At 37.8% G+C, this 14345-nt stretch overlaps 1 protein-coding gene across 3 annotated transcripts in view; it reads right to left on the bottom strand.

Moving 5' to 3' along the window:
- The window catches only part of LOC121298169 (laminin subunit beta-2-like), an 81072-nt gene that overhangs the window by 43576 nt on the left and 23151 nt on the right, over positions 1-14345 (bottom strand). For all 3 annotated transcript variants that reach the window (XM_041225083.1, XM_041225085.1, XM_041225086.1), the window contains exon 3: positions 829-998. In XM_041225083.1, the coding sequence (XP_041081017.1) occupies positions 829-998 (170 nt within the window). The remainder of the gene's footprint in view (positions 1-828; positions 999-14345) is intronic.

The following is a 14345-nucleotide window of genomic DNA, read 5'->3' as shown; positions in this document are numbered from 1 at the left end:
CTCAGCGTCTTGTTTGAGCTTTCACAACACTTCATGTTTCATACTTTATAGCAAAGCAAACACTAGTACTGAAAGGATTTCTATGGAAACACATGCTGCTCTCCCTGCATAGATTTATAAAGTAAGAGTTTCTGTCCCAGCTACACATCTTCTTTATTCATTTACTTAAAATATGTGACAAATAGTAACTGTAACCATATAAAAATGCAATGCTGCACATCCATGCAATAAAATAGATAGAACTCTTTCAGAACTGCAGACCGGTGTAGAGAAGAACAGCTTAATCCAGGAGGCAGTCTTTAGAGAAAGCGCTAACCAATATTTTAAAATACATATTCTTACCTCTTATTAATCCTAGCACTATCATCTTTGGTACCACCTCAATTCTGTTGAAGATAGTTGGTGTATTTTTAAACTTAAATTTTAAGGGAGTTTCAACGCTGGGCTCATAACCGAGAGTACTCGCTGTCTCCAAGGATTCAGGGTTTAGAGAATCACGGGTCTCACAAGCCAGCGTACATGCTATAGCTATAATAATACACACAACATGCCAATTTAATTAACTATTTCAAACACAGCGGTCAGAATTCTTCCCATTGGGTGCCACTGTAATGATGTGGCATCTCAGCCCACTGTATTAAATGGAGAGGAGGTGCTGGATGTGAACCACAAACCATACGGCTCAAGGATGCTCGACTCGTCATTCAACTGCAGAGCAAGCGCTGTAGTCAAGAGGTAAGTACATTTCTTATGCTATTGTCAGAATTATTAACTCATAAGCCGCTAGGGAGGAGATTCATTACAATATCAAACTAAAATGAGTCTTACTTGGAGGTGACTGACGATGCAGTATTCCTCTGGGCCCTGCAAGCCACAGGTCGATGTGGCACGCAGGTTCTTTGCTCGACCGATCAGGAGGTTCCCTGTTGCCGGGTAACAGCTGCCCTCTGTACAGCCGTGTGGCACAGAAGGCTGGTCCTGGGCCAGAGCACTCAGGGCTGCCGAGGAAGTAGAAGAAGCCACAGTTAGACCAGAAGGAGTCCTTACACAAAATATGGCGTTTGCATTATCCTTTAGTATTGGGATAGATGAATACATGTAGAACAATTAGGATGAACAGAACAACAGCAGAACTTCAGAATATTCGCAAATGAGAGGAAGCCATTTGGCTCATCTAATCAGTGCTCGTTCGGTTCCTAGTCGCTTGTTAATCTCAAAACTATGTCAAGTCGAATCTTAAAGGATTCCAATTCAGCATGAACAACATGGCAACATAATCCATTTCATATCCTCACCACTCTGTGCCTTCACTTAATTTCCAACAGTATCCTCTTTGTTGTTTCCTTTTTCTTACTGGGTTTAACTTTGTAACAACCACAGTAACTCATTTTAAGATTTTAAAGACATCAATGAAGTTTACCCCAATTCTTCTTTGTTCCAGGCTAAATAAATTCAGATCCCTCCACCTATCTATGTAACTCATTCCTTTAGCATCCTGGGTTAGTTTGATTGCTCTTTGTTGGACACAGACACAGACACATTTTTTATTGCTGGCAAACTGTGACAGCAGTAAGCTGGCTAAAAAAAAAAAGTAGGATTCATGTTTATATTATGGAATCTCTGCTATTTATTAGTTTATTAATCATACTTAACATCGAACAAGCTAACTAAAACACAAACATCTAATTTTATAGTTGTATGCCACCCTGGTGAAGGACTCATTACAAACAGAACATAATCTCATAAAAAAAAAAAAAAATGTTTTAACAGGATAAAGGATGCAGACTACGAGTCTACTGTCATCTGCTGGTTGTTACTTTGGGCACGGCAGAATGGGAACAACAACAGCACAACCTGAACCTCAGTTGTTATTTTGGAAGAAAATTGTGGAGTTTTTTATTTTGTGGAGTGCAAATAGAATTCAGTTTAGCTATCCTATAAATATAATGGAATGGAATTTCAAGATTGATGCAACCCTAAAACATTACTGTAACTAATCTTCGCACGCACTCTGATATACCCTTGTCAAAAGACCTTATTCTTGTCATAACTGTTTTTTTGTTCTACCTATTTTGACCAAAGGTCATTTCAGGCAGCATTCACAAGAGCAGATCCAATGTAATGTTTTCATTTTTTGTGTTATCTGGGTTATGCATGATTATGACAGGCAGTCTGCAGCTTCAGTCAAACCTTTCTCAGCAGGTTAGCTCTTAGGCAGTGAGAATGAAGGGAGCCTGTGATGGTAAAGGTGGATTCAAATGCAATAAATATGAACGAAAGCGTAGGCGGCTGACTCATTCTTCGGCCTTTCATGTCTTTCACCTTGCCTGAGATAGAATCCAGGTCAAGTCAAGTTCAATGAGTTTGGTGGTCTCAACTTGCCCGTCCATGTACATTGTTCAACAAGATAAAACCATTGTATGTTCAGCACAACTCAAGTCTCTGCTTGAGAGAGGCTTAGGATTGAATGGCAGAGAGTGTTCAGGTAAACTTCAACTTTCCCTTAACCTCCAAGAGCACTAAAAACATACCACCAAGATTTAAATAATATATATATATATATATATATACATAAATAAGTAATCGTACAACACGTACGTCAGCGACATACATCCATGGCCATGGCTGTACATACAAAATAAGAGTTACCAGTATCGTGTAAAATTCACTGTCTGCACATGAAGAAATGGGAATAAATATGATCTTTTTCTTCCATATACAGTACCCTCAGATTCTGATACTATCAATAAAAAGTGGAAATGAATTTCCCAACTAATTTTAATCCCATATAAAGAAGTGCTTCTCTAGGTATGTCCATACGTAAGGTTGACATAGAGACTGGTACGATCAATACCTTATGCAATATAAAGTCCTTAGCAGGTTTCATCATTATTTATCAGTGCTTCTCCAGATATAATTAAGAATGTAGGTGTGTTGTATAAACAGGTCAGGCAGACAACCTCTATCTACCTGCAGATTTCATGCAAATCCTGCCCTTTATTCCAGCTATATCAGTGGCTCCACAATTAAGAGAATGACGTACCCTTCTATCTCCGTGCACACAATCAAGTGCAAGTTCAGAGGACTAATTACTGTGTCTCGGTCTCACGGGGGAGTCTGTTTTCTCCTGAGCCACTGATCCGAGCAGAGAAGCTCCGCGACCCGGAAAGGGACTGAAATCTCTCCTCAGCAGCTCAGTGTCAGAGGTGAGAAAAGCGTTTCCCTGAGAGACAGAATGAATAATCCCAGCTGCTCTACCAACAGTGTCACCAGGATGACAGGCATCCTGCTGCTTTCTTATCGTACCATTCGAGGAAACTGAATCTATTTAGCCTAGAATAAAGAAGGGTAAGAGGAGACTTGACTGAGGTTTTAAAAGTCTTTAAAGTAGTTGACAAAGTTAACCCTAGCCTTTAAACACAGCACAGAGATCAGGACTAGACGACAAAGTTGGACACTGAGTGGAGGCAGACTTAGGTTAGGCGGTACTTCTATATGCAGAGTGGTGAGGGTATGACGCATTACCAAGCCTTGTTGTTTATGCTGAATCATTTGGATACTTTAAAGAATTGACTAGACATGGGCCAAATGGCATCCTCTCTTTTGTAAACTGTCTTATGTTCTGATGAGAAAGGGGAAGGCACATAGGGGCAAGTTTATGTAGGTCTTTACTCCAAAGTCAATCTGTCAATGTTATAAATCTAGTAACAAGCAGCTCAGAAAGTGTATTTAAGGACTTTTAGAGTTTATTTTGCAATGTTAACTCCTTTCCTTTTTTCGTCAAGGCCTTGATAAACTGTGTTGCCAACAAATTAACATGGTGATCAGATTGGCATGCCCTGGCATGGAATCTAGAAGTTGGATGCTATCAAGGAATAAGCAAAAGATACAATTTGAGACAGTTTTGAATTGCTCTGATTCAATAGTCTTGGAAAGACTGGTCTTGTGTTTGTGAAAGGTACATGACTGAGAGCTGCAGAGACTGCGGTCCTATTTAATCCACAGCTATAGACAACAGCCCATAGGCTTTAATTCATTTTCCTTGGCTGGTGAATGGCTTAACTGCATAGCTTCTCTGAAGATTTTGTCAAATACTTGCACAGTGCTAGGTTTCTTTCTTGTTGTCTTTCTTAAAATCAAGATACATGTTATTAAAGCATTAGCGTGCTGGATGGTGCACCACAGTGCTTTGCATTAAGACGAATCTGAAAACATTTTAAATAACCACAAAGCCCCTAACCACAGCATTCATGTAAATAGACTCAACCTACTCCAGGGGAACATTGCTTTATCATGTGTCATTGGGAGAAGAGCATCGCTGTATGTGCTACTATGGCCCTCACAGCAGTGTTTGACCCTGAACAAATCATAGAAGAGAACAATTAGCAGACAGCATTGCCAGCAAAGCCAATACAATGGATCAGGACCAAATAATGTAGAATGTTCTTGTTAAAGTGCTACAGTATCTCCTGCAGTGTTTACAAGAAACTCATTACCTTTGCTGTATCCTGTGTTGTCCATATCTCGGTATTTATTGCTTGTTTTTTATTCACAAATCATAGGTAAATAAACTAGAATTGCTCAGAAACTTTTGCCATGAGACAGAGATTTGTTCTACTAAGCATCACAGCATATCCAGTTCATGTCCTCTCCTGCAACAATGCAGCCGCTCTGACTGAAATGAGCTGCGTATTGTGAGAACAGAAAACCAGCATTGTTGCAGAAGGGAGTGGGATCTGGATACACTGAGATCCTGAGAACACATTTTGTGTGAGTCGCCAATATGTTTAAAAATACAGTGTTACGATACGGACAAACATGGGACACAGCAAAGGGAATGTGATGAGTTCCTGGTAAACTTTGCAGGCTAGTCTGTAACAATTTAAGGTAGCTCTCTACCTACTGGTACAGTAGCATGGTGCTTCAGTGGATTAGCCATGTGTATAAAAATGTTACCACTGTAGTGCCATTCTACTAATGGCTCTTACCAGTTTAGCTGCCCATGTGCTACCATTGCCCCCATGTACAATCATTGTAGTTCTGCTGCATTGCCATTGAGGATCAGATGTCAAAGAAACAGTTAAGCAAAATAACATGTCAATGGTCGGGAAAATCTAGTAATTCCCCGTGTCAGGTAATATTGCTGAATTATAAAAGTCTGACACTAACTTTTAAAGTTTAAACATAATGATACACTCCAACAGACGGATAAACGGTAAGCTAGCTGCACATTACTCTTGTCTGTACCTCTTGTTTTTCAATATTCACGGTCTTGTCTGCTACAAGCAATATTTTGTCCAGTCAGTCACATGACTAGACTGTGAAGGCGCCAAAGTAAAAGAAAACATCACTGCAGTTATCTGAGAAAAAACTGAAAACAAATCAAATGGATGTCGCTGTTTTGCTTTTATATGGGGAAGGTCACGCACAACCTGATTAGGTAGGGTTCAGGAATCTCCTCAGCGCTGTTAAAGCTTCATTTTAAAAAGCGGCGGTAGAAAGCTGGGTAACTCATATACTGTAATTTGTTTTCATGAAGAATGACTGCTGTCCTTGGAATGCTGAAAGGTGTACTCAAAGACCCTCCCTGGGTAAACATAGCTTTACAGTAGCAAAAGACACATTGTGAATTACTTGGTTTCAATAGTCTTGAAAGGACTGGTCTAGTGCTTGTGAAGTCCTCTTATCCACCGTTCTGCCCAACAGATGCTCTTAAACTTTAATTAATTGGCGTTTCTTGGCTATTGGATAGCATAATTGCAGAATACACTCCCTGCTGAATACTTGTACGACAATACTTGGTCACTTCTTTCAGCTTGCAGATAGTGTTCTTTTTGTCTTTCTTAAAATGAAAATACATATTAATAAAGCATTAGTGTGCTGGTATATGAGTACTAATGCTTTTGACACAGACCCCACATATCCTGCAAATAAATACAGAAAAATGACACAAGGAGGTCTAAACAGCGATGGTTGTATATACCATAGCCATTAAAATCACTAAAATAAGAACCGTTGTTTAGTGCTGTTTGATGAACGGCTGGATGTTTCATTTTCATATCTGACCCTTTATTAATTATTTCAACAATAGTAGTATTTACATCTGTCACTGCTTGGATTAATTGCATTCCAGAGGGCACATCACATTGGTGCCCCCGCAGGTTAGGGAGGCTAAACCGACAAGGACTGTTTCTCCTCATCGTATTACATTGGACCCTACTTGCCAGGAACCTGGTGAGCGCAAATAGACACCTGGAGAGCTGACCTTTGTCCATAACAGGCTGGTAGCTCACCGACATCTGCTCTTAAGTTACTGCTTATAAACAGGCAATTGGCTTGATCATGGGATCGGAGGACGCACACCGACTTCAGAACTGTTGCGAGGAATTGCTGCGGGGAGGGAACGTATTTGGAAATTCTAAATTGGGGGGAAAATCTCTGTTGACAAAGACAAAAAAAAAAAAAAAAAAAAAAAAAAAAAGCTGGGTTGTGTTTGCCCAAGTCTGTAACTTCACAGGCTTAATGGTAGGTGCCTGTGCAACCAGCTTGCCTCTCGGTGAAGTGGCTGCATTGACCAACTGCAGTGTCAAAGCAAATCTCCTGTATTCCTGGAGTAGCAGCATTTGTAGAAATCTATCACAATTAGAAACTAGTGGTGGAGAGGGGACTGGGGTCTTGAAAAAAGTGCAAACCTTTGTCTCTCCATCTCTGTGATAAGAAACACCAGGGCCATTTAAACCTTTTCAAGTCTGACCGGAGGTAGAGTATGTAGTGTTCAATAATTATCTCACCGCATTGTTCGTGTTCTGACTAGCAATGAATGGAAAGGTAAGCATAAGCAACTTGGAGGCAAATTCAGAGCTCTGCAATGACTTATGGGTTCCAAATATAAGAATGATATATCAGCAGGTATTGCTTTTCCTATGATTCTGTAATAGGACAGTTCCTGCATGTGACCTGAAATAGAAAGACAGGGATAGGAACTGAATGTGGAAGTGCAGGCTTAAAATACAGTCCACCCTCGCTATAACAAACCTGTTGGGGTCCAGGCCATTTGTTCGTTATATCGTGGGGTTTGTTATAGTGAAAGGACAATCAAAATGAATGATGAACTGTTGCAGTAAGTTAATAAGATGATATTGTGAATAAAAGTAGAATTACATGTACCTGTTCACCTCATGTATGCAGTATTCTGCCTTTGCTTTATCCAATTCGTTAAATAATTAAAACACAGTACAAAAAGCAACAATCCTGAATTGAAGCTGAACATTTATTCAAAATCAATCTGACAAGAATCATTTCAAAGTGCACCAAATCTTAATCCAACATGCAAGAATCCCAAACTGGTCTTTTATTCCAAATCATTCCGACATGAATAGTCTTTTCTTCTTTAATCAATTTTGCTTTGCCGCATGTTTGTTGAACAAGCCAAACAACAGAGTGGTTTTCGACAACCTGTATTCACGGCAGAGATATGCCTGTGTTACTCTTTTTTTTCAAAACAATAGTTTCCAGCTCTGCTGCAACATAAAATGGCTTTCGTTTCGAAGGCAGTTACATGGCAAGCGCTTCTTATTAAGACAAAAGAGTTGACTCACTGTGGAGGTGGCTTCCCGTGCATATAGACCGGGAAGTTGACAGACAGTGTGTGTTTAGGTTATCTTTTTTGGTTTTATTAATTATTATTATTAATTTGGGGTCCAGAGGCCAGGTTCGTTATAGTCGAAGGTTCGTTATAATGAAGGCCGTTATAGCGAGGGTGTATTGTATGTGCAAGGAAGAAATGTTCTTAATCAATTAGTAGAAAAAAACAACATAAAAAAATCAAACTCACATTTACCATAATTGTGTGTCTTTCACACAGTATTAGGAAACCTGAGACCAGGTTTGTTAAATGAAATTTAGCTGTGAAAAGTGTTATTTGCTTTACATAAGACCACAGAATGTTTGTGATACTGAACAAAAGCATCAAGGTGAAGTGAAGATAATACCTTTATATATTTAATAAGATTTACTGGAATTAGTTTGTTAGGGTTATTTACATCCTGCAGTCAAACTACATGGAGATGCAGCTGGGCCCTACTAAGATTCTTTAATCAACTACTTTTTTTAAAGAAAAAAGCCATGTTAATGTTATAAAATAAGAAACAAACACCTTGAGAGTGCTGAAGAGAACGTGGATTATATTACTTAGTTGTTTTGGGATGTAGTCCCATTATCCTCCAGGACTACATCTTTCCTCCCCTATTCTGACACACTCATTAAATTAAAATTATGACTGGTTTGTTACTTCTTTATAGACCTTGCTAACTATGGCCCACATCATACACTGTAATACACAAAGTGAAGTTTGAAAAGGTATTTTAGCACTTTTCCGTCAAAAGCTTTAACAAAATGTTTTTGAAAAATGTGTTGAAGGGAAGGCTACAAGACAACTTACCAGTGTGGTGTTGACTGGGACTCTAGCTGCATGAATCATGACAGCACCTGAGAAGGTTACATTACTGAGCCAACTTTCTGTCTACACCTGCACACTTGCCTTTCCTGTGTCAATCATTAACAGAGAGGAAATGCCTGTTCCATTAGCAGGTGAGGCACTTTCTACCTCCTCCATCAATTCCAAGTTGCAGCTCCAAATCACAAAATCCAGTAATCCGTCTTAAATGGGATTAAAACCAGAATCCGGGGAAACGCTGCTCAAGTAGAAGCAGCAACTGCTTCTTAATACTGTACAGTAAATGCTTGAAACCTTGTTTGATGTCAGTCAATAAAGGCAAGCGGCTGGTTGGTTATTGACGGGAAAGATAGCACTAAAGAGTTCAGGAACATTTACAGGCAAAATTACCAGGGAAGTGCAAGACTAACTGAAAGCATGGCTTGCAAACAGATTTCTTGAATCTATTGAAATACCATATAATGAAGTACCATATGTCACGTTTTAAACAAAAATACATGTTTACTGTAACAGGTTTCTGTTAAGACTGCACATTAGAGAATACTGTATATATATATATATATATATATTATATATATATATATATATATATATATATATATATATATATATATATATATATATATATATATATATTCACTTAATTACTACCAGTTGAAATCTTTGGACCCAAGTGTAGCACTCATGAAAGGAGCTAACTGAACAACAAGGAGAATAGAGGATCTTGTTGATTCCAGATCTGGTTGAGGGATGACAGCTGCTTCCCAGTCTACACTTTATACTTTGCCATGTGCCCTTCAGAGATGAGCTGTTGACATTATGATATTTCATGAACAGGTCTTAATAATGCCTCACTCAAGATGTTGATTGTCCCTACATACTCGAGTGTAAAATTATACAAGCAGCATCGTTCATGACTGCCAGGTAATGTTTATGCCATTTACGCTTTGTATAATTCTTTGAAATACGTTTTGACTAGAAGCCTTTCTCAATGTCTTCAAAGGTGAAATGAGCTTTAGTTGACATTCTTTCACCACATGGTTCAGTGTGGGCTCCACCCCCAGGTGTTGAAGTGTAAAAATATCTTAACGGGGCTATTAAGAGAAATGAGGGTGTAGTAGTATTAGCCTTGACTAAATTCAACATCTGCTCTCCTCTGTCTATGTGACTAAGAGTATTTAGCAATAATTAGCCTATTGTCACTTAGACAAAGTTATTTGTGTCCTATATTTATAAATATTAAAATAAAGTCAATAATGAATTGATCAGAAGTCTTTTTCAATGACTTCAAATTTAGCACCATTGTTTGTTATGGACGATACGTCTACAGCATCACCAGATCCATGCGTTATAAGAAAAAAAAGCACTGAAGATATAGAAAGGGTCGTTTGTCATTGACGTTAGTTTATTTAGTATTTATAAATGTAGTACTATTGAGTTTTTAATAGTTATGGGTGACTAATGTCCGCTATGGGATACAATGTATGTTCCTGAGTTAAAGAAAATCCATTATATTGAAAAGCACCATTTACGACAAAAACTCAAGGCACTCTGAAGGTAAGGGGGATGAATTAAAAAACAAACAGACAGCCAGTCTTTTTTAACTACCAACAATATAAGACGAAAAAATATACAAGTGCTTTGAAAATCAGCCTAACAAATTATGTACCTATCAACTACTGGAGCCTGAGAAAAGACAATAGTTATTTTGAGATGTATCCTGCACAGAATTGCTGCTATATCCAATGAAAATGAACCATAGTTGGTTTGGCTAGCTCCTTTCGACAAGTAAGAACAGTATCCCTTCATTTATATTTTAAGACAAATAAAACATTGAACAGGATGTCAATTCTAAAAGGAGTTGGCTGAGGTTGGCACACAGGATAGGTCTCAACAGAGAATAGGTACCAGCATATGAGCCGAGTAAACTCAAAACACAAAATACAGGTATTTTAAAAACTTTTGAATTTTACATAGTACTAGTGACACTGCTCGTGTATTCTGAATACTCTTGAGACTAGAAACAAATTATTTAAAAATTACCATTTGACGCTGTGGTCGTTACGTGCTAGATAACGCCAGTGAGAAGCCCTGAACCAAAGGCCAGGACACTTAACAAAAGACTAGGTCAGTTGTCTACAGGTATTAATGCAGTTCTAAACCAAACAATATTTATGGATATGAAGACGCTTTTAAAATGTGCTTTTAGGTTACTCTTTTAATTGAATTTCCAGTTTATATCGCCATTTAAAGCAAGTATTAAGATGATTTTCCACTGTAATCGGCTAAAGGCCACTCTACTGTCTGGCTGAGATGATAATTGAGGTTTATAATACTTGTACTGTAACAAGGTTGAACTAAAAATGCTTTTTAGTGCATTGAGTTCCTTAGTTAAAAAGTCAATCCCTTTTTCGTACTCATGTTGACCTCTGCTTGACATACAGTATATCCAGGCATCTTGCCACCCAATGCCTGAGTAACTAATTCTCTGCAAACACATGCACCCTTGTGCACAATGAGGATTCAGCAAACCACGTGGTGCTGCTATTAAAGGAGGCTGGTAAATGATACGACCTCAGATCCAAAGATAACCAGAAATTCCAAATGAAAAAATACTGTACTAATACAGCAAATCTTACTGTACTAATACAACAAATCTTACTGTACTAATACAACAAATCTTACTGTACTAATAAAACAAACCTTACTATATTTATACAACAAATCTTACTCTACTAATATAGCAAATCTTACTGTACTAATACAACTAATCTTACTGTACTAATACAGCAAACCTTACTATACTAATACAACAAATCTTACTGTACTAATACAACAAATCTTACTGTACTAATACAGCAAACCTTACTATACTGATACAACAAATCTTACTGTACTAATACAGCAAATCTTACTGTACGAATATAGCAAATCTTACTATACTTACACAGTAAATCTTACTGTACTAATACAGTAAATCTTACTGTACTAATACAGCAAATCTTACTGTACCAATACAACAAATTTTACTGCACTAATACAACAAATCTTACTGTACTCTTAAAATGTGTTTTGTAGTTAGAGGAACTATGCACTACTGCAGTATATTATCACATGAGATGGATGTATGGGGGATATTTTTTATTATACATCTTTAGAATATCTAATATCCAAATTAAATGGGACCAGGGGGTGTTTGTTCGGATAATCAAATTGTTCAGATAACTGCATTTGAAATTAAAACTTGTGAAACTGTCTTTCCCAACAAGAAACTTCCTTAAAAGATATAATACAATCCCTTTAGTGCATTTTCTACAATAGGGCAGAAGAACACAGCACACAGCATGGCAGGTTATGAAGAGCTGTTCGGATAAGAGAGGTGTTCTGATTTTCAAGGTTCTACTGTGTAACAAAAAAAAAAAAAAAAAAAATCTATTATCCCATCAGGGGCAACAAAATACCAGTAGTAAGCATTCTGAAATTACAGAATGTGGTTTAAAGACACAACCTTCAGTTGATGAAGAATAGCTGTGTTATTTTTCAAAAATGAGCTTGTCATTCAGTACATGCAGGAGCATTATATGCCATAATATTATGTAGCGTGAGACATGCTTTATCAGTATACCTGTATCATAGATAATGAAAATCTGATAGCCTAAAAATCTACTGTACCTCTAACAACAACATCTATCTGACATTCTTTTGGATCTTTGATCTGGAAATGCATCTATGACCCCCCTCTCCCCAGTGAAATTCACAACGAGATAGTTGGTCAAATTTGCATTCTCCCCAGTTTGTTCTGCAAAACCTTTTTCAACGTCAGTCTAAGACAGGGCTGTTCAATCACGGTCCTGAATGGCCATTCCACTCCAGGTTTAACAGGTAAAATGAGATCATGACCTACTTCAGGGTTTGGATGGAGGTTTAATTGGTTCATTTAAACAATTTAGAACAGGGTTGGAACAAAGACCAGGAGTGGAAGGGCCAACTTTGGCAACCCTTGTTCTAAGAAATTCAGAGGATCCTATTTTAAAACCAGTTACAGCACAACAAAGGTAGTGTTGTGAAGCAAGTTAAAACATATTGTAAGGTGCACGCTAAATCACAGCTAAAGTTGACAGCTATTGTAATTTGTATTTTATGAAAGTCGTCCCCCCTGATCCCTTGTAAATACGATGTGTCTAAGAATAGGACCTGAAATGTTACCCTCTTCCCTGCAGTGAAGCTCTGTCCTGCTTGTGTATAATACTAACATGGTTTATCTCCTTACAGAACAAACAAGGGCAGGAAATTGGACCCATTTTAGCAACTCAGTTAATTCCCTTTGGTTTCTTTTGATTAATAAAGTGTAATTTGAGAATGGAAGAGGATTACTCAGAGAAGCTGTAAGATAGAACTGGAATTCCTGTGACGTATGGTGAGGATTACTGTCTTAGACTTACAGTACGGGAAACTAGATATCAGTGTTTTTGTTCACAGAAACAATGCATCCCCCACATGTGTATAGCCAGTGGGGTCTATTTTAATGATCTAAGAGCGGCAGATCTAAATACTGCCACTCTTTAACTTTATACTAATTCAGCTGGGGTTTCCTTTAAAATGAGGTGTGCGTGAAAAACAGGTTTCTGCATTTTAGGACGGCAGGATTCAGATCAAAAATGTTTTTATACAGCATTCCATGATCTATGCCTGTAAATAGAGGTATATGAGATGTTATAATGTTACAGATATAGTCACTAAGATATGATTTGGCACTTATAAAACTTCCAAGGACAGGATTTATACCATGCGATATTGGAAAATAGGCTGTGAATTAGGCTCAACACAGCTCTGTTTTTCATAAGGGGGGGATTATCAACTTTTTAAACTTTCTCTTCAGATGTTCAGAGTTTAAATGCTTATTGTTTGGGTTCTAAAGATAGTATGAATTCAGTGCTGGACAAGTGAAATAAATCAGACGTTAACCTTTCAAATCTATGTAGAGTCCATTCAATAACAGTAATGTGTTTGTATCCATAAAAAAACAGATGCAAATATACCCTGACCTCCAAAGATGTTAGACACCAGTGACCCGTGCCTTACTCAATATTAGGGGCTGTGCTGATACTCGTAATTGCCTGTTAAGAAGTATTTAATCCGGCAGATATTAAATAAATCCATTCATAATGTGTTGATTACAAAACGAGAAAATGTGTCCTTCCCTCACCTTTACAATTGAGTACCAATCAATGGCAATTAACATCTGATCTGAGTGTTTTAAAAGGCGATTGGAAGTGAAGTTCCCTGTCATCCGAGACACTGCCTCAGTTTACGGCCTAGGTTTGACAGTAAAAACGTATGAGAGGAAAATTCACTTCCAAACGGCTTTTAAAACACTCAATGCGGCAGTTAATTGCCACTGATTAATTGCCATTCAGTTGTAAATGAATGGATTTATTTAATACCTGATGCTACATCCTTCTTAAAGGACAGGTATCAGCACACCCCTATAATATCTCTGAATATATAAGAAGATAAGAACATAAGAACATAAGAACATAAGAAAGTTTACAAACGAGAGGAGGCCATTCGGCCCATCTTGCTCGTTTGGTTGTTAGTAGCTTATTGATCCCAAAATCTCATCAAGCAGCTTCTTGAAGGATCCCAGGGTGTCAGCTTCAACAACATTACTGGGGAGTTGATTCCAGACCCTCACAATTCTCTGTGTAAAAAAGTGTCTCCTATTTTCTGTTCTGAATGCCCCTTTTTCTAAACTCCATTTGTGACCCCTGGTCCTTGTTTCTTTTTTCAGGCTGAAAAAGTCTACTCCATTCATTTAAACAGCTGGGGATCGAAATACTGACATCATTTAAATTATCAGAATATTAGTGAAAGCTTCATTTTTCATACT

The sequence above is a fragment of the Polyodon spathula genome, chromosome 23, assembly GCF_017654505.1.
Source record: "Polyodon spathula isolate WHYD16114869_AA chromosome 23, ASM1765450v1, whole genome shotgun sequence".
In the NCBI taxonomy this organism is placed as follows: Eukaryota; Metazoa; Chordata; class Actinopteri; order Acipenseriformes; family Polyodontidae; genus Polyodon; species Polyodon spathula.
Note: the sequence above shows the minus strand (reverse complement) of the source record. Positions and strands in the feature narration are given on the sequence as shown.